Source organism: Poromitra crassiceps (assembly GCF_964638095.1).
Source record: "Poromitra crassiceps genome assembly, chromosome: 18".
Taxonomy (NCBI): Eukaryota; Metazoa; Chordata; class Actinopteri; order Beryciformes; family Melamphaidae; genus Poromitra; species Poromitra crassiceps.
In genome coordinates this window covers 4,486,582-4,508,810 of record NC_139636.1, presented here as the reverse complement: position 1 = coordinate 4,508,810, position 22,229 = coordinate 4,486,582, and the positions used below count along the sequence as shown (strand labels likewise).

The window sequence follows — 22,229 nt, the reverse complement described above, 5'->3', positions numbered from 1 at the left end:
TATATCACAGTATAGATGAAGATTGTTCTTCACAGGCAGATATATCAGAAGGTGTGTGTGTGTGTGTGTCTCAGTAGATAATAACAAACTGTACAGTCTGCTATACTGTACAGTTTGTATACTGTAAACAACCTAGGGGTTATGCTAATCAGATGATACTCTTTTTAGTTACACAGAAAGGCAGACAAGCTAGCACTACAAACTGTACAGTCTGCTATACTGTACAGTTTGTATACTGTAAACAACCTAGGGGTTATGCTAATCAGATGATACTCTTTTTAGTTACACAGAAAGGCAGACAAGCTAGCACTACAAACTGTACAGTCTGCTACACTGTACAGTTTGTATACTGTAAACAACCTAGGGGTTATGCTAATCAGATGATACTCTTTTTAGTTACACAGAAAGGCAGACAAGCTAGCACTACAAACTGTACAGTCTGCTACACTGTACAGTTTGTATACTGTAAACAACCTAGGGGTTATGCTAATCAGATGATACTCTTTTTAGTTACACAGAAAGGCAGACAAGCTAGCACTACAAACTGTACAGTCTGCTACACTGTACAGTTTGTATACTGTAAACAACCTAGGGGTTATGCTAATCAGATGATACTCTTTTTAGTTACACAGAAAGGCAGACAAGCTAGCACTACAAACTGTACAGTCTGCTATACTGTACAGTTTGTATACTGTAAACAACCTAGGGGTTATGCTAATCAGATGATACTCTTTTTAGTTACACAGAAAGACATGACTGTAATCCAACCACAAGCTATTGAGAAAGAAACGCACCTCAACACTGCCCATAATGATCCAGCTGCTACATACTGTACATGCCAATAACGTTTCAGACGATCTGAAAGCATTAATGTTATCTACTACCCTTAACTACACTACTGTGTGAAACGATAGCATTACCAATAAATATTTTCGCCCCCCCCCCCCCTCCCCTCCTAACTAACGCGACTTAACTAACGCCAATGCACAGCGCGATGCTGTCTAGGTCAAAACAACATGAGTCTAATCAATAAAATGTTATATCATTACAAATTGAATCATAAATTACTTACTTAACGTAGTTATTTCCTAAAGGAGTTTCCCTGCCAACCTCCGCCATCTTGACCACAGCTGAGATGCAACGAAAAGCAAAACTACCGTGGCCTGCGTGCTCATGCCCGAACGGAGTTTGAGCCCAATACACAATGAATGGGAAATGGATCAGCTGGTGTTTAGCAGAATTATTCTCGGCGGCCGACCAGGTCACCTTTGTGAAAGAGATCATTGATCTCAATGGGTTTTTAACCTGGTTAAATAAAGGATAAATAAAAAATAAAAAAGCAAAGAAAAAGAAAAAGAAGAAACTCAGATGTGTATATTTCATTTAATGGAACTAACGCCATAGCTGACCACTTTTACCCAAATTCAACCCCCTTTGTTTGGGGACAGGAGTGACGTACTTCCTCCTTCCTTGCGGGCTATTCAAGAGGTTAATTTTCCATTAACCTCTTGGGTTAAGTCCCTTCTATTCGCAGATATCTGACAGTCTATGTGTAAAGTTTCATATTAAAATATGCACGATAAAAGGTCCAAATACCTTATAAAAGTGCCTTTGATAAGAGAAAGTAGCAGTGAGCCGCTTGGGCGACGGTACCACAGAAGAAGAATATACCATGAAGAAGAAAGGCCCTGTAAAACGTTCAGATAGGACTGGTCAGCTTTGGGTATTTTAGCTCGCAGCTTTTTCACCAGCAATAACGTCACTTCCCAGACTCTGGTGAGGAAACGGCTATAGTGAATGATTAAAACAAGATGTCTCTAGAAAGATAAGAAGTTTGACTTGTGGTTTCAGCCATTAAACCGAGTGGAAACAGCACTTGATCATTTGTAGCAGCAGTTGAAACAGAATTTTGATAGAATATTGTCAAAAAGGTAGTCAGGTTTGGCGTCTGTGACGTTATTTGTTTACTGGACATGTGTTTTCTTTATGTTCCAGTGCAGACCAGTCTGGAGTGAACCATCTGTGTGGAGGACAGAATGGCAGCAGCAGACTGGGAGAACTGGGAGCCTCCGCACCAGAGAAAGTTAAGGGCCTGATGTAACAGTCTCTGCCTCCGTTTAAGGTTTCACAATTTGCCCTCTGTGACCTCTTGAGTCTCGTTAAATGGTTAAAAGAGGGGCTCGTCCGGGATTTGAACCCAGGGCCTCTCACACCCTAAGTGAGAAACATATGCCCGCCTAGCCCTAGGGCAACTAGCCTGCCTATGCCTACTGAACTTTCAATTTCATGTTTTGTCCAGACCTGCAATTAAAATGCTTGAGTTGGTGATGTGGCAGCTTGGAGGAAAAGCGCTCAATATGTGCAATAAATGCCATCATCTCACCCCTGACCCCTGAACTCTGACCTCTTCCACCACAGAGATGTGTCTCACACTGTGCTGCATTAGTATGGTCTAACCTCACATTTCTCAACTTTCCATCAGGCTTCTCTCCTATATAGACGGTTTTCACCAGCTGCAACCCCACAGCACTTCCTCTTTCTCAGCTTCTTCTTCTGTGTTTTATGGCGGTTGGCATCCTTAAATGTTGCATTAGCTACCGCCAGCTGAATTGTATCAGCTTCCCAGTGCTACTGTAACTATTTACAGTGTCCACTTTCTCAGCTGTTCAGGGGAAAACACTGACATAGCCTACTTCTATTTCTATTGTTTTTTTTGCTATACGTTTAAATATAAAGATAGGCCTATGCGTGCAATAACGTACTGATAGTCAGCTTACTCATGACATGTAGCTTTTATTAGCCTCTCAGGCTAGCTCTGGACCAGACAACAACGCTTCCTACTACCCAGCGTGTGCACGTCTTTCCGACGGGTGGTTGTTATGGCAACTATCAACAACAACAACAACTACTACTACTACTAACTACTACAAGACAGAAAGAGGCTACGTTGTTACTGTGTCTGTCGGAGACACGGCCTAACGTTAACATTTAATATGAACCGAATATCAGTCTGCACTCAGCTATGTATATACAGGAAGTAAACCGGATATTCAGGTGGGTTGTGACAGTTGTTATTGTTGTCAAGTTAAAACCGTCTATATGCATAGTCATACTAAGAGCTCTATTAAAACCAGTGCAAATGCCAAACTATTAAAAACAATATCCTGCACACTAACTACTAGCCTATTGCAATACGGCACTATATAAATGTATTCTCCTACATTTGGTCCAGTCTAACTTTAATCAGTGTCAGAAATTCATAAACAGGAACATAATATGATCCTAAAGTTATGTGTATAGTTTAAGCAGCATGCTCAGCTGTATGCAATGCTTGCTTTCACTTCAGATTTCATGGGTTTTTGTCATGGCATCACAGATGAAAGTCCCTCTGACTTCTGTGACCCCCTGACCTCCAGAGGTTAAAAGCAGGGCTCGTCCGGGATTTGAACCCAGGACCTCTCGCACCCTAAGCGAGAATCATACCCCTAGACCAACGAGCCTGCCTCTAGAGGAAGAACTGGGGCTTTAAATGTCCTCCTCTGTCTCATCCAGACCTGCAGTTAAACTGTTTTAGCTATAGTGATGTGGCAGCTTGGAGCCTCAAAGCTCATCTAGTTAAACAACACCCTCTGCTGGTCAGATCCCCACAACATGCTAAAGGCATGCTGAGCAGTTTCCCTCCTTGACATAGCATAAACTCATCCAAAAATGACCCTCCTCAACCATTAACTATGGGCGCACTGGTTGTGTGTGTGTGTGTGTGTGTGTGTGTGTGTGTGTGAGAGAGAGAGAGAGAGAGAGAGTGCATGCGTGCACGCAGACAGGCTATCCTTAATTCCCTAATTGCGGCTAGCAAGCGTTCCTAAGAAATAGATTCATTTTCAGTGTCAGTGTTGTTTGTTTCTAGTCTTATTTTAACATTTTTACAGCAGTTTCCATCTGATATGATTCAGTTTATCACAGCCCTAATTTCAGTTGCAAATTCCATTGGCACACAGGTGTGGATAGGACAGTATTTATTAACATATTGGTTTTGTTTGTCACCCAGGTACCTGAGGATAATAGAGCCATAATGTGGTGCCGTCTACCAATTCACAGGTACATTTATGAATTAAGTAAAATTACCCGGTCACAGACTTTGGGTAGCTATTCTGTTGCCACCGAGTTTTATGAATGAGTCCCTGAATGTGTTACTCTGCAACCGAAGTTCATTCATTTCAAATGAGAGACTCCATCATTATGTTGCAATGAAGTTGTGGCATGCAGTGTATTTATTCTACTTATGATAATATGTTCATTTTCATAATCATAAAACGAGGGGTTCGTTTTCTCTCTAATTTTCAAAGTTTTCATCATGTAAACCTTTTGTCTGTTTGTCAGCATTCCGCCGAAAATGTTACAATGCAATTTATTTGGTCCGTCTTATTACAAGGCAGTTAGATAATGCAGGATTCATACCCTATAGGTGCAGGGCCAAATTCAAATACACAACAGTAGACTAAACAAACAGTTTATTAGTTAAGGCCTACAGATTTCTGAAGCTCATGTGATGATGTGAGTGAAACCTAGGAACAGGTTTTGTGTGAAACAAAGCTAAATACTGTATAAGTCAAAAGTTACAACTTACAAGTTATGTTTTATTCCCGTTTAAATTCAGCAAAAGTTAAAATTGTCTATTTGTGTCACACACTGGGGCCCACATTCAGACCATTACTGTAGTTCAGAAAGTTGCTGCTATGTGCATGTTTGTCACATATGAAAGAATCCCTCTGGTCTGCATTGGTATTGACCCATATTTTGGTTTGTGACCCCCCAGAGGTTAAAAAGCAGGGCTCGTCCAGGATTTGAACCCGGGACCTCTCGCACCCTAAGCGAGAATCATACCCCTAGACCAACGAGCCTGTCTCTGTAAGGAGAACTGGGGGTTTAAATTTCTCCTCCAGTCTGCAGTTTAACTGTTTAAACTGCTGATGTGGCAGCTTGGAGCCTCAAAACTCATCTGGTCCAACAGCACCCTCTGTTGGACACAACATGTTCATTTTCTATCACATGCATGAACTGTTGTTCCCTCATCGAGTGCCAAAGTCATGCCCTCTTCCGCGGACAACATACGAACCAAGGGATTTCATCTGCCATTAATTTTTCCAGAAAAAAAAGTTCAAGTTCAACAAAAATCTGATTAAGAAATAATAATAATAATGATCATAATAATAAGTTCAACAAAAATCTGATTAAGAAATAATAATAATAATGATCATAATAATAAGGATAAGAATACAATAACTAATGATAATAAACTTCCGTCCAGATTCTCCTCCCCTAGTTCAAGCAGCTTTTATCCAAACAGGAACAAACAGGAAATAATTAACATCTCCAAATCCAGGTCAAATAAAACTAAACAAATGGACCCAAAAAAAAAGGGTTTCCCAGCCAAAACGAAAAAGGAGACAGTTTAATACAGTAACTGAAAGAGATTGGTCACATTTTAGCTTCCAAAAAATAGAACAGTTTGTTAAAGGTGCTGTAAATAAGTAAGTAACACTACAATTTAAAAAAAAAAGTGTTAAATAGCTTGACAAAAATTTCTGACAGCCATCACTAGAGTGTTTGTTATTGGATGTATTCATTGATGAAAGCAGGACAAAAGAGAAGTGAAGACAATTGATGTATTCCATTATTATCATCAGATATCCTTATGCAGCTGCAGATACTTATGTATGGTTTGTATCACAGATATATGACATATTACAGATATGTTATCTATTACAGATTTATGACATTACTGGTGTGAGGAAGACGAAGGAAGACGAAGGTCAGTGCTCAGGCCTTTGGTGTTGCACTGGGTCGTTTGCGATATTCTGGTAGGTGATGCAGGATCCAGGCAGCTGGGGTCAACATGGCCACTGCGAAAACAGACATGACGAAGAGGCTTTGCTGAGAGAGAGACAGAGAGAGAGAGAGAGAGAGAGAGAGAGAGAGAGAGAGAGAGAGAGAGGGGGGGAGAGAGAGAGAGAGAGAGAGGGAGAGAGAGAGAGAGAGAGAGAGAGAGAGAGAGAGAGAGAGAGGAGGGAGGAGGAGAGTCAAACAACAGTAGGAGCCAATGGTCTGGGTTAATCTGAGTTTTAAGACTTTGTTAGTTTGAGTTTTAACAGTCAGTTAATCTGCCAGAGTAATCATTTTATAAGACTATACAGTAGTATATGAATATAAAGACTACAGTAGTATAAATCTATGGAATACTATAGTAGTATACAGTATATAGTCCATAGTATAAATAGTATATAGTAGACCAGTGGTTCCCAAACTGGGGTACGCGTACCCCTAGGGGTACGTGGAGGTACTACAGGGGGTACTTGAGAGAAATAAATAAATCAAGAAACTAAACTAAACATTAAAATAAATCTGCTCAGGAGGCAGTAAATGCAACTCTTTCACTCCATTTCTTATTTTGTAATGTTATATTCTTCAAAAGGTGGCTTATCACTAATTTATTGCATCACAAGGTTTTCTCTTGCAGTTCTCTAAGAAAAATGTTCTAGTCGGGTAAAGAGATTCAGAAATCATGGAAAGGGGGTTTACTGAAGCCAAAACAGTGTGAGAACCACTGTAGGCTAGTAGACCATAGTATAACTTATAGAAGACTTTAGTACTATAAACCTATAGAAGACTATAGTAGTATAAACTTATAGAATAATTTAGTAGTATAAACTTATAGAATACTATAGTCGTATAAACTTATAGAATACTATAGTCGTATAAACTTATAGAATACTATAGTCGTATAAACTTATAGAATACTATAGTCGTATAAACTTATAGAAGATTGCAGTAGTATATTCTTATATAAGACTATATACATATATAATACTAGTAGTATAAACTTATAGAAGACTATGGTAGTATACATTTATAGAAGACTATAGTATAAACTTATATAATACTAGTAGTATAAACTTATGAGACTATAGTAGTATAAACGTATATGAGACTATAGTAGTATAAACGTATATGAGACTATAGTAGTATAAACGTATATGAGACTATAGTAGTATAAACGTATATGAGACTATAGTAGTATAAACGTATATGAGATTATAGTAGTATAAACGTATATGAGACTATAGTAGTAGTGGGCAACGTTGCAGACAGAGTAGGAGGGCTGATCCGTGAGCGGCTGCTTCTGGGACGCGAGTCGGGGTCTTAATTGGTCTGGGCTGGGTCTACTGGGCGAGGGTGTATGATGTTCGATAGACCCGAAACACCTTACGACCCCAGTTAACATCACTGATGACGCGTCCCAGCGCATGCTGTAGCATGTATTTTAAAACGTATAAACGTATATGAGACTATAGTAGTATAAAGGTATGAGACTATAGTAGTAGCCTATATAAACTTATTTAAGACTACTTACATGATAAGACTATAGTAGTATAGATTTATATAAGACTATAGTAGTATAAACTTATAGAAGACTATATTAGTATAAACTTATAGAAGACTATATTAATATAATAAACTTATAGAGTTCCAGAGGGACACTGAACTTCTTCAAGTGCCAGACTGAAGACTGATGGAAGCCTCCATCCAAAACACATCTTGTATTTTCTGAGACTCTCACAGCTGAGATCTGCTTGTTCCTCAGAGGATTTCTGTTAGACAGTCTCTTCTCTGTCAGTATCTGATCTCTAATCCAGAGACTCACCCCAGGTCCGATCTTCTGCTTCGGTGGTTTGCTGTAGATGCCGGACCTCCTGTCCTTCAGGATGGTCTTGGACCGGGTCAGAGCCGCGGAGCTGCTCAGGATCCTCAGAACCCCCATGAGAACCACAAAGACCTAGGACTGAGCTGATCTGATCAGTGAGACGGAGCACATCCCTGGTCTAAGGGGGGTGGCATGGCTAAGTCAGGGGGGGGGGGGGTGGCTAAGGGGGGGATGTTGGCCAGAGCCACTCATCAGGCAGTCTGTACAGACTGATGTATGAGGTCTGTACACTCATCAGTCTGTATACAGCTGCCAGATGCTGCCTTGAAGTCTGCTGAAAGTGATGGAGCCTGAGCAGAAGATTTACTGCAGTTACTGAAGTCTTCTGATGCTCAAACACCTAGCCCTTACAGTTTACATTTCAAAAGGCTTCACAAAGCCATATTATAAAACCATAAATGAAAATATTCCCCTTGACATTACACCCTTGATAAGAACAAGAAAAAACTCTGAAAGGAAAATACCCTGGAAATAAACTGTAAACATCATTCCTAAAAGTTGGTTCTAAACAAGTAGGCCTGTCGTTGTGAATAGTGTGGGCTAACTGTTCTATCTGTCAGCCCAGGTTGATGGTGCAAAACTTGAGACATTATCCACCTGGCCTCATGCTATATTCTAACATACAGCTAGCTGTTCTTTTTCCTTTTCTTTCTTTCTTTAAGATCCAGTGAAGTGGACATTGTGTTCTTCAGCATGTTCATGTAAAATTGCCCAAAAGAGAAGAGGAAAGTACAGGAAGGTCCGGGTGATCGAATGTTGATAAGGAGACAGAGCGGAAACAGCAGAATAATAAACATGAGATCCCTGAGGGGAACCGGGATGACTGACACAGTAAAACAAACACAAAACCTCTGTGATCCTGTTTCAGCAACACATTCTCACTCCCAACCATAGACTGTCAAAAAGATGGACGTAGTGAATATGATGTCAACCATAGACTGTCAAAAAGATGGACGTAGTGAGTGTGATGTCAACCATAGACTGTCAAAAAGATGGACGTAGTGAGTGTGATGTCAACCATAGACTGTCAAAAAGATGGACGTGGTGAGTGATCCTGTTTCAGCAACACATTCTCACTCCCAACCTAGCTAGGCTAGGCTAACTCTGGTTAATTCTGCACCTTACTGAAAGCAGATTGACTAGGCTAGCTCTGGTTCTGTGCTAAATAGTTGGTCAGGTTGCCCGAACGATCGGATCACAATCTGTCCTCAATGTATCTTGGGTGCAGTTACACCTGTACTTTCATGTGGTCAAGCACTATCTGATTGCAATCTGATCACCCAAACCAGATTTGAATGTCAGGTGTAAACGGGGTGTGTCTGTCAGCAGCAGATGGGACAGAACAAACTGCAGCTGCTCCTGCAGGAACAAAAGCAGCTGATTGGATTTGCTCTGCACATGAAAGGTCCAGACCTCCTGTCGGCCATCTGCTGTTGCCGTGGACACCATCAGTTAGCCTAACTGACATGTACAGATCAGGGGCTGGATTAGAGATGTTACGAAATGACATGAGCACATCTTTGGAAGGCTCTTGTGCAATTCCACAATATGTTCTTTGTATTGGTAATTTCTCGCACATTTCTTTCATTTTCCTGCTTAAATACGTTTAAAAACGTGCATTGCTGCACTATAGATGGTCAAATCTTTTGTAGGCTACTGCATCAGACACGATGTCAGCAATACTCATGTTTTAAACCAAATGGATTATGCGTGTTAGGACACCAGGTTGACAGATTGTACGTAGTTGGTAACACTTGCAGTCTTGCTTTGATGGTAAAATGTTAGAACATCCTCACCAATAGCAGCATTCTTATGCATTGAATGTGATACAGAGTGGTCAGCAGTCTTGTGAGCATGGGACAAGTTAGAACCTTATACCAGAAAGAAACCTGCAGAAGCAAAAGCAGGGCTCGTCCGGGATTTGAACCCGGGACCTCTCGCACCCAAAGCGAGAATCATACCCCTAGACCAACGAGCCTGTCTGTGTGACAGGAATGGAGAGTTAGAATAGCCTGTCTGCCTCACCCAGGCCTGTTGAGCCTGTCAAACTGGTGATGTGGCAGGACAGAGGGCTGAGAACTCATCTGGTCAAACAGCACCATCTGCTGGTCACAACAGCATGATCATTTCTGTGTAAATGAATTCATGTGCATCTACATCAAGTGGCATGTTCTGATTTCTTCACACCACCACCACCCCATAGAGGACTTTGCTGATATTCAACCAGCTTTGTGTCATTACGTCGGTAGTACAGTATATGTGCAGATGAACAAGGAAGTTCCCTCTGTCTAGCCTGCACCCACAGCTCCTATTCCCACTCCAAATAATCTATTTGTGTCAGTGTGCCCACCTATTTCTGAGCCTTACTGCTATTTATGGTGGGTCACAGAGTCCTTATGGTCTATATATAGTTCAGTTCACTATGTCCAGACCTATGAGTTCGTTCAGTTTCTTTGGAGATTTAGGAAAACTAAACATTTTTGAAAACGTCATAGAATAACGATTCCGAAAATGCACGATTCCATTTTCACAGAAGCCAATATGGTGGCCATCTTGGGTGTTTTAAAATGACTTCTAGATGACCTAGGATCTTGATTCTAGTGGCTAAATCTACGTTTTTGGTGGCAAGAAATGCAATGGTGCCAATTATAAATCAGTACAGCTGATGACTGGCACAGGTTTAGGCCTGTGCTGTTAGATCTTGGACTTTTAAAGCGCATAACCCTAAAAACAAGTTGATTTGAGTCGACTACGTCCAGTCATTACAATCGTCAGGAAGAACTCTGGTAAATTTAACAGCATCACACAGCTCATTCATGACACACTGTGGCAAACAAAATGTTAGCTAGCAAAAGGTGTAGAGGTGTGATGCAATGTTTGACCTCTGGAGGTTAAAGGGAGGGCTCGTCCGGGATTTGAACCCGGGACCTCTCGCACCCTAAGCGAGAATCATACCCCTAGACCAACGAGCCTGCCTGCTAAAGGGTAACTGAGGCTTTAAATCTCTTTTCTGTTGAGTTCTGTGAGCTTGACATGTGATAACTCGGGTCTGTAATGACAGGTTCTACACTTGACCTTTTCCAGAGAGCCCCCATTGGTGTTGAGTTAAAAACTATAGGAGCACAGACTAAAAAGTAAAGCATTTATTAGCGTTTTTCTATTTCAGTTTAAATACAACTGATATTCCACTCATAATGACTTTAATAAGCTTAGTAATATGATTACTAAGCTTATTAAAGTCATTCTGAAGGCAGTGATTCTATAAAGGTGGCTCTAATTTCAGCCCTGAATCTCTTTCCCATTTTGTTTTGTTTTTTGTAATACATTTTTATTGTTTTTGCAAACTTGCGTTGGCATATTTGTGTTCACGGTCTCTAGGGGACTTATGACACTTGAGTTGAACAGAACCAGACAACTTTCCTGTCGGGAAAAATTAGGTAAAAAGCTCTTGGCTGAAACTCGTTAAAGACACAAAAGCTCTAAAGTTATCTTCATTGCTAATCCGAGATAGCCATTTTGCTTTCTTCATTTTATGATTTGTTTTCAACTTTTTTTTTGTTTTAATTGTTTTTCATTTCTGTAGTTTTTTCTCTCAACCTGAAGCGGAAGATTGTGATGTACCTAAAAGGTGCCTTGTTTGTTTGTATCTGTGATGTGTTTAAGCTGTAACAGACTGTAGCAACCTGAGACTGACGGTGGTTGTTACTTTTTGGCAACATGTATAGACCTAATAATGTGCATAGGTAGAGAGCACATTTTGATCAAATTGAGCTGGATGTGAAAAGGTTTTCAGCAAGTTCAACATGCATATCTGGAACAATCTTTAGGCTTTTAAAAACATTGAAATGCTAATTTGACCACATAGAAAAACTGATCAGGAGGTATATCAGTTATTTTCACAACATATTGCTGATTAGACATGCAGACAAGTAATAATTAAAATGTAAATGTTTGTATTTTCAGTACCAATGTGTAGACCCCCTGCCACCGCAGTGAGGACAATAAAGCTTTGAGACTACGCAATGAGGCCCTCATCACACATTCATCTAGGTGATGTTTGATTACCGTATGAACAGTCAGAAAGGAATCATGAGATTCAGTTGAGTTATTACTCCCACTTTGTTCTCAAGCTTTGTTTAGATCAATAAGTGATGCCCCTGGAAAAGCTGCTCTGAACCTCTTTCTTTTTTTAAGAACCACTGTTTCTTTTTGGCCCTCATACAAAGACTCAACACATGATCATCAATAAACTGAATATAAATGATTTCATTCAGTCAAGGTCAAAGGTCATGCATGTGCCATCCCAATTTATACAACACTGCACACATTATAGAGGACAACAGCTAAGGCAAACAAAAGCCACTACCATCCAATTTGAGTAGGGGGTAGCCTGGTGTTTTTCACAAATCTTTGTTTTCAATAAGGATAAAAAAGAACATCATACAAATGAACAAACACTCTAGCAGTGTACAGTATATTAACGGGAAGATGCTCCGGCCTCCATCGTAGCCCATCGCTGCACTCATGACTCTGTGAGCTCCATCAGTCTTTGCAGGATGCTCTTCTGTCCACAGCGCACCTGCAGCGCCCTCTGCTGCCTGCTGCTCAGTCCCGCAAGCGCTACCTTGTCCTCGGCCAGTGCCCGGTCGCTGTCTGCACCCTCCCCCTTCTTCCTGTCCCCGTCGTCGTAGGAACTGAGAGTCCAGCGTGCCGCGGCGTGAACGAGCCGCCGCCACGGAGCCTTCAGGCCAGGGAGACCCTCGTTGGAGAAAGCCAGGGAAATCTTCTCCTCATCATCATCATCATCCTCCTCCTCTTCTTCCTCCCATCCTTCGTTTCTTCTGAACTCCTGGAACTCCTCCGCTGACATGCACATCACCTGGAGACAGAGAGGAGGATGAGGTGAAGTAGAGTGGGCACTGGAGAAGACATAACAAACTACATGGGCCTCTGTGAACATTCAAGTGAAGAAGTCGTACCCGTAGTTTCCTCGATAGAAGTGATGGGAATTCAGACTAATAGATGTCTCCATTAAAAATAGATGGGACAGGCGATCTGTACGGTTTTCCATGGAGAGTTTCAGTGTTAAAGAATTAATAAACAGTACTATAGTAGAAGGGCTGATTCACCGACCATTATGGATTTGACCGAGCAAATGACGCAGCATGTCAACCGGCCCTACGCGTTACAAATCATTCAGTGACGTTTCCACTTAACAGCAAAGCCTCATGACAAATCAAATGTCTCATTACGTTAAGTCATTTAGCAGACGATTTTATCCAGCGACTTACAATAGCACATTTCGTCAACAGTAGTGATCAACTGTGCAACACAGTCTACGTCAGCTAAGACTTTTAAAAAGGAATAGAGTAGCATTTCTTCAAAGTTGTTTTAACACATTCACTGCCAAGTTGTTTTTTTTACTGTAGGTAGCTTCTGCCAAGGGTTTTTTTGAGGATTCTGGCTCATCTTTCAAGAGCCGAGGATTATTTTCTGCTAGGAATTTGTGAACACAAAATATCTCAAAAGAACTAATAGAATGTGTGCTTTCTCTGTCTAAAAGAGTTAGTTTGTAGAGTTAGTAGTTATGTAGGCATTAGCAGTTGAATACAGCATGGTTTCAGCATCTGAAAAGGAAAGTTGAGATAAATGCCTTTTTGTGAAATTCGATAGAACAGTCACTTTAACCATTTATTTTTGGCATCAGTAACACATCAGACATCTAAACGTTCTGAACAGTAATTTCCTCCATAACACCACCCCCACCCCCCTCTCCTTCAAACTCCTCCCTCCGTGTGTGTTCTCCTCCTCCCTCCGTGGCTCTGCAGCGGGCGTGTCACAAGCGAGTTTCTGCTGTCTGTGCTGCCTGGCTGCTGGCGGCCGCTCTTTGGGCGAGTCTGGATGGGGCTCGTTCGTTTTCGGTTGTGAGCTCAGCTGGAATGAAGCTGCGTGCGATTCTGGGCTTTCTGCTGGTGTTTCAAAGTGTGTTGCACCCATAATCTATTATGCAAATTTGCAATCCCCCACCGCCAGCTCCCAGCGCGAAAGCGAAAGCGTTTTCGCCAATCCATTTTCATGAGAATGGCTTCCTCACGCTGCTGTCTTTGCTTGGCTTTCTCTCGTCTGGAGAGCACTGTCGCCACTTAGTGGGTCGGTAAAATAGGTTAAACACATTCAATAGCTCCCATATTTTTCTAGGATATGTAAAAGGGTTTGATCCACGTCCCACCGTCAAAAAAAAAAAAAAAAAAAATTTGACGAGATATCTCGTCCACGGCAGTCAACCGTTGGTTTCTGCTTGACGAGATATCTCGTCCACGGCAGTGAACGTGTTAACTCATTGAATGCCATGGACGTCCTTCGACGTCCAATTAAATAGTGACGTAGAGTGCCACGGACGTCCTTCGACGTCCAATGCGTTTTTTGACGGTGGGACGTCGATCAAAGCCTTCCGCAGCTCCTGTACAACTATAGTAGCTATTGGAGGTGTATAACCTATTTTACGGACTCATTAGGTGGCGACAGTGCTTGCTCGGTGCAGTCCAGATTAGAGACAGGTCCGAGAAACAGCCTAAAAGCCGTGGATCAAAGACAAACCGATGCATGCTCCCAGAGCCATTTGCTCTGTCGCGGGAGCTGACATTGGCTCCGAACAGGAGTCAATCCGCGCTCACAACTGAGCCCCTCTGTCCCTGTCTGTCTGTCTGTCTGTCTGTATAGTTTCTCCACCCGATTAGCAGCCAGGAAAGCAGCCCCTGACGCCAAACCATTCAGCAATCCGGGTTGGCTCTTCCCTGCTGTGGCGCTGAGAGCCGACAGCAGCACACAAACGCAGCACTCCGAAAATATAATGGTTGCGTGAGGCTGTGTGCAGTGTGGGGAGGAGTTTACGGGGGGAGGGGGGGAGGGGGGTGGTGCACGCAGGGCATCACACAACAACTACGTCACTACATCAGAAAATATTATCTTCAGACTCAGTGAATGTGCTTGAAATGCTGCATTTCACAAAAGGCGGATTATCTCAGCTAATAATTTGAAAAGCCTGAAAACGCTGAAAACAACCTATCTTCTCCGGCTCATAACTAAAGAACGGAAAATGGTATCAATAAACTTTTTTTTGCTGATGATACAATAGAGCCAGCTCGTTCTTGTGCGTGTTCGGTGTTTACATAGTAATATCACACAATATTCTGTGGGCCTCGAGAAATCACTGAAAACGCTCTGAAAACTCTGGCACTGGGAGCATCCGTTCTCCAAAAGTGGCTGGCACTCAATGAGTTAAGAAGGAATAAGAAGCTATTTTTTTAAGAAGAAGAAGAATGGTTAATTCAAGAAGGGTCCAGGTGGAAACTGAGAAAGTGTGATTGTAGTCTCCGCCGAAAGATGGGCAGAGATTCGGCCGTCTTGACAGAATGGGGGAGCTCATTCCACCATTGTGGCGCCAAGAACGAGAAGAGTCGCGACCTCGATGAGCGACCATTGAGCCCACACAGCGACGGATGTGCGAGGCGATCTGCAAGGCTCTCAGTTGAGATGCTTTTTACATGAAATATAAATGAATAGAGAGCCACAGGGATGACGTATTTTTGTAGGCAGAACGTGGAAGTCCCGAACTTCCTGGTTCTTCACTGTTTCTGTCTATGGGATTTTTGAATGGGTTTTTGCCGCGATGCTTCAAATAAGGTCTCTGGGCAACGCAAGATTAATCAAACGCGAACCAGAGTTCCGTCGGATAATCTTCACACATGAGGACCACTTTCATGAGTTTTGAAGCGTAAATGCGAGCCCTAGAAGTAAAATGCTCGAGCTAAGCTAATCCAGAACTACACACTGTCGCATAGGCTTCCACGTCACGTCAGCACTCAACCTGGACTGTTGTTGGATGTGTGCACTGATTACCCCGGGCTGAACGGGCTGAAACAGGTGAGGGAAAGAGAATTTCCGTGTTCGTCCTTTGAAGTGGTGACGTTATTGACGTATATATCCCCATCGACTCAACAGTGTAGTCTCATTTAGCCATTTGCTAGCTAGCCGTCCTTTTAACGGCAAGTAAAAGCTTCAAAACTCGTAAAAGTGGTCCTCGTGTGTGAAGACGATATTACTAAACTCTGGTTCGCGTTTGATTAAGCCAGTGTTGCCCAGAGAGATCATTAGAAGCATCGCGCCAAAAACCCATTCAAAACTCCCATAGGCGAAAACTGTGAAGAACCAGGGCTGTTAGCATCGATGATTTCCGGACTCGTTACTGCGGCTCTCTATGCCAGAGCAATTTAAGGAGATTTGTCCAGTATTCAGTACTTGAGTACAAATGCACGCAATAAACAGCACTGTTGTGTGTATTCCCTCACCTTAAGCGTGGTGTGGAGCTCCGTGTCTGTGAGGCAGCCCTGCTTGCCGAAGATAAAGGCTCTGTCCTCTCCCACCGTCTCGCACAGCATCTGCCACTTCTCCTCCACCAGCTGCCCATCCAGATCAGACTGAACACCTGGGAGGAGAGCGGGAGGGAGAGGACACGTTTCAGAGGAAGGCTGACTTGTGGTGACTTAAAAATCATATTTAAACCTGGAAATAAGGTCCAGGTTGTAAAAAAACTGAATTCTCCTTTAAAGTCGAACTGAATCCAATCCAATCCAATCCAACTTTATTTATAAAGCGCTTTAAAACAACCAGAGGAGGACCAAAGTGCTGTACAGGGTACTGAAGAGCAGTCAGCTAAAAACAATAAATAAATTAAATCAGATCAAATAAAAAAAAATGATAAAATTAATAAAAAGAATAAAACTGAACCCGTTCGTCACGTGCGTCAGAGTCCGTTTCAGACTGAAAACATAATTTGTCTAAGATGACCATAGTATCATGTCGATGATTTTATTTGACAATTCTGGGGACTGGATTGGGCTTTGGGCTCGGCCTGGAATCTCCGAGGGGCGACCCCTGACAACCAAGCTCTCAAGCGCGCGCCATTATCGCTATTGCTGTAAATACGATATTCCTGGAATGCGCATTTTAACGAGCCAGTTACATTTCTTTGCATTCTTAAGCATTACAGTTTTCTTTATTGCGTATATCAACATACAATTGGCCAAGTTAGTAGTTAGTTTATGGGATAGGAATTCTGCCAGATGACAGGCACTAGGCGCCATTTTCTCCTTCTTTTGGAAGAGAAAATTATCCTGAAATGAAGATTTGATTGACAGCTGCCATGTCGTGATATGATTGGTTGAAATGGGGTAGACATTTGATAGTACTACTAGGGGACGTCAGCAAACTGTAGATTACTGTCATGAATGAAATCTTGAAAAATGAACTTTTGATGTGAAAAAGTGTGAAAAACTAAAGAAATTAGATTTTTGTGATTTTTTTTGGCATACATTATTAAATAGATGCACTGCATACCCAGGTATTTGAACTAAAATAAAATAAAAGTCATTTTTGGGTTCAGCTCGACTTTAAGACTGCAGCCTGCTGATATGGTGTGAAAAGGACAGAGAGCGTTGGTATTTGTATTGACTGTCACTGACCTGCTGTTGGACAGTCCCGTGGAGGGGACCAGACTCTGTAGAGGTTGGTGATGGGGATGTCGGCGGTGTCGTTGCTGTTGCTGGCGTACGACTCGCTGAAGCCGTACATGTGCAGCAGCTGCCAGTTGGCCATCTGGCCGTAGGTGTTAAATACCTCCTCCCCCTTTCGAATGGGGCGCACGCAAACCATCTTCAGACTGTCCTGAGAGAGACACAGGATGTAAGAGATCGAACGAGAGAAGAGAGGATATGAGTCAGAAAAAGAAGGGAATCAGATTAACATCCGTCAAGCGCCATTGGCGACTAGATTTGACGTTTGGCGAGTGACACTCAGAGGTCGTGCGTGCGTGCAGCTAATTATAACGAAGTGGGCGTGTCCCCTCACCGGTGTGTACTCCAGATTGGCGTTGTGACGCGACACGTGGTTAAGCATGTCAGCCATAGGAACCATCATCGGTGGGTTGGGGGCCTCCTCCTCCTCCTCGTCCTCCTCCTGGGGCTCTTGGAAACTACAGCGATTGGAGAAGGTGAAGATGAAGATTCCCTTATTGTGATTGTAACTGTGACTTGTCATTTCATTCAGAACCGGGAGTTGAAGACCGCTGTTTTCTGTTGTTGGCCAATTGACATAAAGGTGAAAACATGAGATGGTAAGAGATGTTCTTACAGGCATATAGCCTATGAAATTAGTAGCCAAACGTTGGTTCTGGTTGTGTGTTTCAGTCAACCTACAAAATTAACTGTTCGGCGTAGGCAAACTTTAGTTCCGCCTGTGTGTTTGCAGTAGGAGAGTTAATGATAAAAACTCTCTCGTAACGGACAAGCCCGTCTTTTATTGTCACACGAACACCACAATACATGCATGCGGCCACAACACACTCATGCTGACGGTGGCCGGTGAAAAGTGTCCTCTGCATTTAACCCATCCAGGCATGTCCTTTCCTCCGGGGGGCAGGCCAGGAGCAGTGGTCGCTTTCTCGTACAGCGCCCGGGGACCAACTTCCGATGTTGTCGTCACTGGTCGGATGACGATGACGATCTGATCTTCTGCATGTTTTTAGTGGGGGGGTTATATACAGAGGAACCCCCTGGGGGAGCACGGGGAGAACATGCAAACTCCACACAGAGAGAAAGGCCCTTACGACGAGATACCCCACCTGGGCAGTGGGCACTGATACTGTATGTTTTGCAAGTACTTGAGTAATATGATATATCAAAATTTGATGAGAGTAGTTGAATATTGAATTGACTTAAAATGCCCAGCCCTAACCCAAACGCGGTTGGTCTCTTGTCTGCTAACCTGTAGGCCATGACAAAGGCCACCAGCTGTGTGTAGAGCTCCAGGGTGTGTGTGCTGGGGTTCCAGAGATCCGGGTGTCTGCTGATGAAGGGCAGGACCACGTCTGTGTATTCCCTCTGGATGTTGGCCAGGTCTCTGTCCACCGCCTCAGGAACACATGTTCCCTTCAACAGGCTGGATCTCTCCTCTCTGGACCTGTGACAAGAAGCAATCACGGTGAAGGATGCTAGAATTCAAATACTGACCGCAGAACAGCAGCATTCTTCTAAACACGTTAGACAGGCCTGGAATTCATTAATTGATTCATTGATTCATTGACACACTGTGTGATTGACAGCTGACCTCTGGGAAGTGCAGTGCAGAAACACCATAATATAGCTTACATCTACATCAGTAAATTTGCTTTGTTACTTTCAAACCAATCAATTCAGGAGGTAGACATTCTTGCTGGGAAACGTATATACAGTACACTGATTGAAGACTGTTCCTCACCAGAACAGGGGCTGGTCCAGCGCCCTGAAGTTAGTCCAGAGGGAGAGGTAGGGACTCCATTGGGACTGCGGGTTCGTGTACTCATACAGCAGAGCCAGCAGCAGGGGAACCCAGCCCGACGAGCTCTCCAGAGAGGCCCTGTCTGGGAAGGAGAGAGAGGGGGGGCGTAGAGACAGTGAGGTCAGCCTCAATCGCACATGTAGCTGCAGGGGAAATACTACATACATGGTATTTATCATGATACATCCAATGCAGGGACAGCTCACCCTAAAATCCAAAATACATATTTTTTTCTCTCGCCCGTAGTGTTATTTATCAATCTAGATTGTTTCGTGTTAGTTGCCCGAGTTTTGTAGATATCGGCCCTAGAGATCTTTCCATAGAGAGTTTCATGTAGGAACTATTTTCTATTTTCGACCCAACTACAGCCACTAACTGCTAGCTAGCTGCAGTTTCATGTCGGAAATAGCTAGCTAGCAGCTAGTGGGTGTAGTTTGGTGGAAAGAAAATAGTTCCTACATGAAACTGCTCACATTCACAACAAGGTCCGTGGATTATCTTGAGTAACCGGGTCATAATTTCTGGAAAGAGACATTGATGTTGAGTTTTTCAAATGTATTTTTTTGCACTTTGAGCACCACAGGCCGAGTGCCACTAACACAAAATGATCTGTAGATGGATAAATAACACCTCAGGGGAGAGGGAAAATATGTATTTTGGATTTTAGGGTGAGCAGTTTCGTTAAATATCAGTACGGTATATAGGTCCGTTCATGCTTTTCTTCCCTAGCCTGGGTAAACCCAGCCCCCAGTGACCTGCTCTGAGGCTTACCCTGCTTACAGTCACAAGGTAGTGACTGAGAGCAGGTCTGAGAGCAGGTCACGTGGCGGCTGGGTTTACCCAGGCTATTTCTTCCCCTGCTTGTTGTAGATAGATATAGATAGATAGATATTTTTATTCAAGTGTCATGCACACAGGGTGCCCAGCCCGCATGGGCTTATAAGACACTAAAGACAACAATCTTGTCACCTTGTTCCAGCAGGGCAGACACCTTGGTTGTTCCCTGGTGGAGAAGAGCCGATCTGGGGATGGTGAACAGAACCTCCCCCTCCTCTATGTCCTCCTTAGCCAGCATGCCATACTCTGCCACTGTCCCCTCTTTGCTCACATACACCTGGGAGGGAGAGAGAGACACGTCCAGCTCAAGGAATGATGTCACTCACCTATATCAGGCTCTACCTCTTTTGAATGACAGATTCAGGCAGACATATATACATGTTGATTTGACAGATTAAAGTAGGAAAACTGTGCGCACATCCAAAACCACATTGGGCATCAGGTGCAGGACAAATAGGTGAAATCAAAAAATAAAGGAATTGTCCGCACACTGATTAGCAGCTCCCGTTTTTATTTGCGCTCAAGGTTGGCAAGCTTTCGACCCTGTTGGGTCTTCATCAGGCAAATCATTTGCCTGATGAAGACCCAATAGGGTCGAAAGCTTGCCAGATTTGACAGATTAATCCATTGATACCTGATGCAGCATTTGTGTGTGTATCCCTTTAAGACCGCGAACCGCGTGACTGCGGTTCGCGGTCTTAAAGGGATACACACACAAATGAGGGATGTATACACGCAAATGCTGCATCAGGTATCAATGGGTTAAGTAATAGCCTACGTACAGGATATCTGAGATTATTGTGTAAATTGTGAGAACAATGACCTTATTGCTGAGCACTAGGCCGACTCGGTCACACCATTGTAGAAAGTTCTGCAGGGGCTTGAGCTCTGAGCCTTCATCTACCTGTCAGCAATGGGATCACATGGATATTATAAACATCATCAACAGCAAAACAAACAGGAAAATGGCGTGAGGTGTGTGTGACTGTTCTCTGCCAGCGATAAAGTAGTCAACTGTTCAATAGTCCACCACATGATTTCACCCAGCAAATCCAAGGTAGCCTGTCCTGTTGTGTAACTGTACTTAACTTTTATGTATGTATGTGTAACACCTGTCCTGCTGTGTAACTTTACTTAACTTTGATGTATGTACTGTATGTGTAACGGCGTTGTGTAGGTGGTACTTGCAGCAACCCATGTTAAGAGAAAGACTGCTTTTAAACGGTTGTTTCACGCAGCAGTATAATTTAACCACTCCGCCTAAACTACTGGCTTCCACAGGAGGACTATTATATCTTTGCATCTGCAATCGGACGTCAGAGACGGGTAGGAGAGCGTTTTGAACAGCCGAGTCCCCCAACTGACTTATGGAAGTTTGTGTGACGCTAGTTCCAGAGTGTATACGGAGAACATAGCGTAACATTATGGGGCTAGTATAGATCCATTTCACAGCAAACAATTTGATGCAGGAAGTAAAACAGGTATAACCACACACACACACACACACACACACGGTTAAATTCCATGTAGGTGTTCCAGTGCCAGGGCCCTCATTAATGTTATTGGTTATAGGTTATACCTGCTTGCTTTACATCCTGCTTTACCACGTCAAAACGGTTGCTGTGAAACGGGCCTAGATAAGATGAGCTAGTAACTACTTGCTAGTTCACACAAATTGGCAGGTAGACAAGCTGTGGAACTTTCTAGGCTACATCAAAGTTCAAAGTATGACACTCCAATTGCACAGTTTCTCTTCCTCAGCGATAATAATAGAGGACTTTCCACACAGGCAAAGTGGAAAACGTGCTAAAGAACGTAGTGCTAGTATCAAAAGGCTAGTGTCCACTATATGACGTGAGGGGAGGGAGATGATCACGTCGTATGCCCGAAAAACAGTTCCGAAAGCGGCTACGAACAGCCACGTTTTTAAACGAGTTTCTGGGGATAATAACGCTGCTCGGAATGAAGCAGCATGGTTCTAAGGTTAAAATGGATTAACATTCAATTCTAACCTTGAGCCTTTTAGCTTCTGTTGCCATTTGAGTCCAATCGGTCTTGTCAGGTGCCCGTCTGACTGCCTCTCGGGAAACGTTTTGGAGCATGCGGATTTTAAATGCAGCTATTTTAATTTAGCACATCCGGTTGGTACAGGTCAAAAAGTAGTCCGGTGGGAACGTCTGTTGAATCAATAGTTCTTGTTTAAAACCAAACGTGAATGAAATAAACTTTATTGCCATTTTAATATGACATACAATTG

General features: G+C 42.9%; 1 protein-coding gene across 2 annotated transcripts; it reads right to left on the bottom strand.

The window, feature by feature from the left end:
- Positions 1 to 12,050: 12,050 nt before the first annotated feature.
- setd6 (SET domain containing 6, protein lysine methyltransferase) lies at positions 12,051 to 22,080 on the bottom strand. 2 transcript variants are annotated; one of them, XM_083654662.1, is made up of 9 exons: positions 21,985 to 22,080; positions 20,796 to 20,876; positions 20,105 to 20,249; positions 19,076 to 19,217; positions 18,584 to 18,778; positions 17,669 to 17,792; positions 17,284 to 17,485; positions 16,111 to 16,247; positions 12,051 to 12,641 (listed from the first exon to the last, which is right to left on the bottom strand). In XM_083654662.1, exons 1-9 carry the CDS (start codon positions 22,072 to 22,074, stop codon positions 12,285 to 12,287), a joined length of 1,473 nt encoding a protein of 490 aa, XP_083510788.1. In that variant the 5' UTR covers positions 22,075 to 22,080; the 3' UTR covers positions 12,051 to 12,284. The 2 variants fall into 2 exon arrangements, with proteins under 2 accessions (XP_083510788.1, XP_083510789.1); XM_083654663.1 differs by having other exon boundaries at positions 20,796 to 20,872; positions 21,985 to 22,047.
- Between the last annotated feature and the right edge of the window lie 149 nt (positions 22,081 to 22,229).

Coding starts and splice junctions, on each gene's coding strand:
- setd6 (XM_083654662.1), bottom strand. CDS start 22,074: ATGCTCCAAAACGTTTCCCGAGAGGCAGTCAGACGGGCACCTGACAAG. Junction 20,877..21,984: donor CAGAAGCTAAAAGGCTCAAG/GTTAGAATTGAA, acceptor CATTGCTGACAG/GTAGATGAAGGCTCAGAGCT. Junction 18,779..19,075: donor CTGGACCAGCCCCTGTTCTG/GTGAGGAACAGT, acceptor TTCTTGTCACAG/GTCCAGAGAGGAGAGATCCA.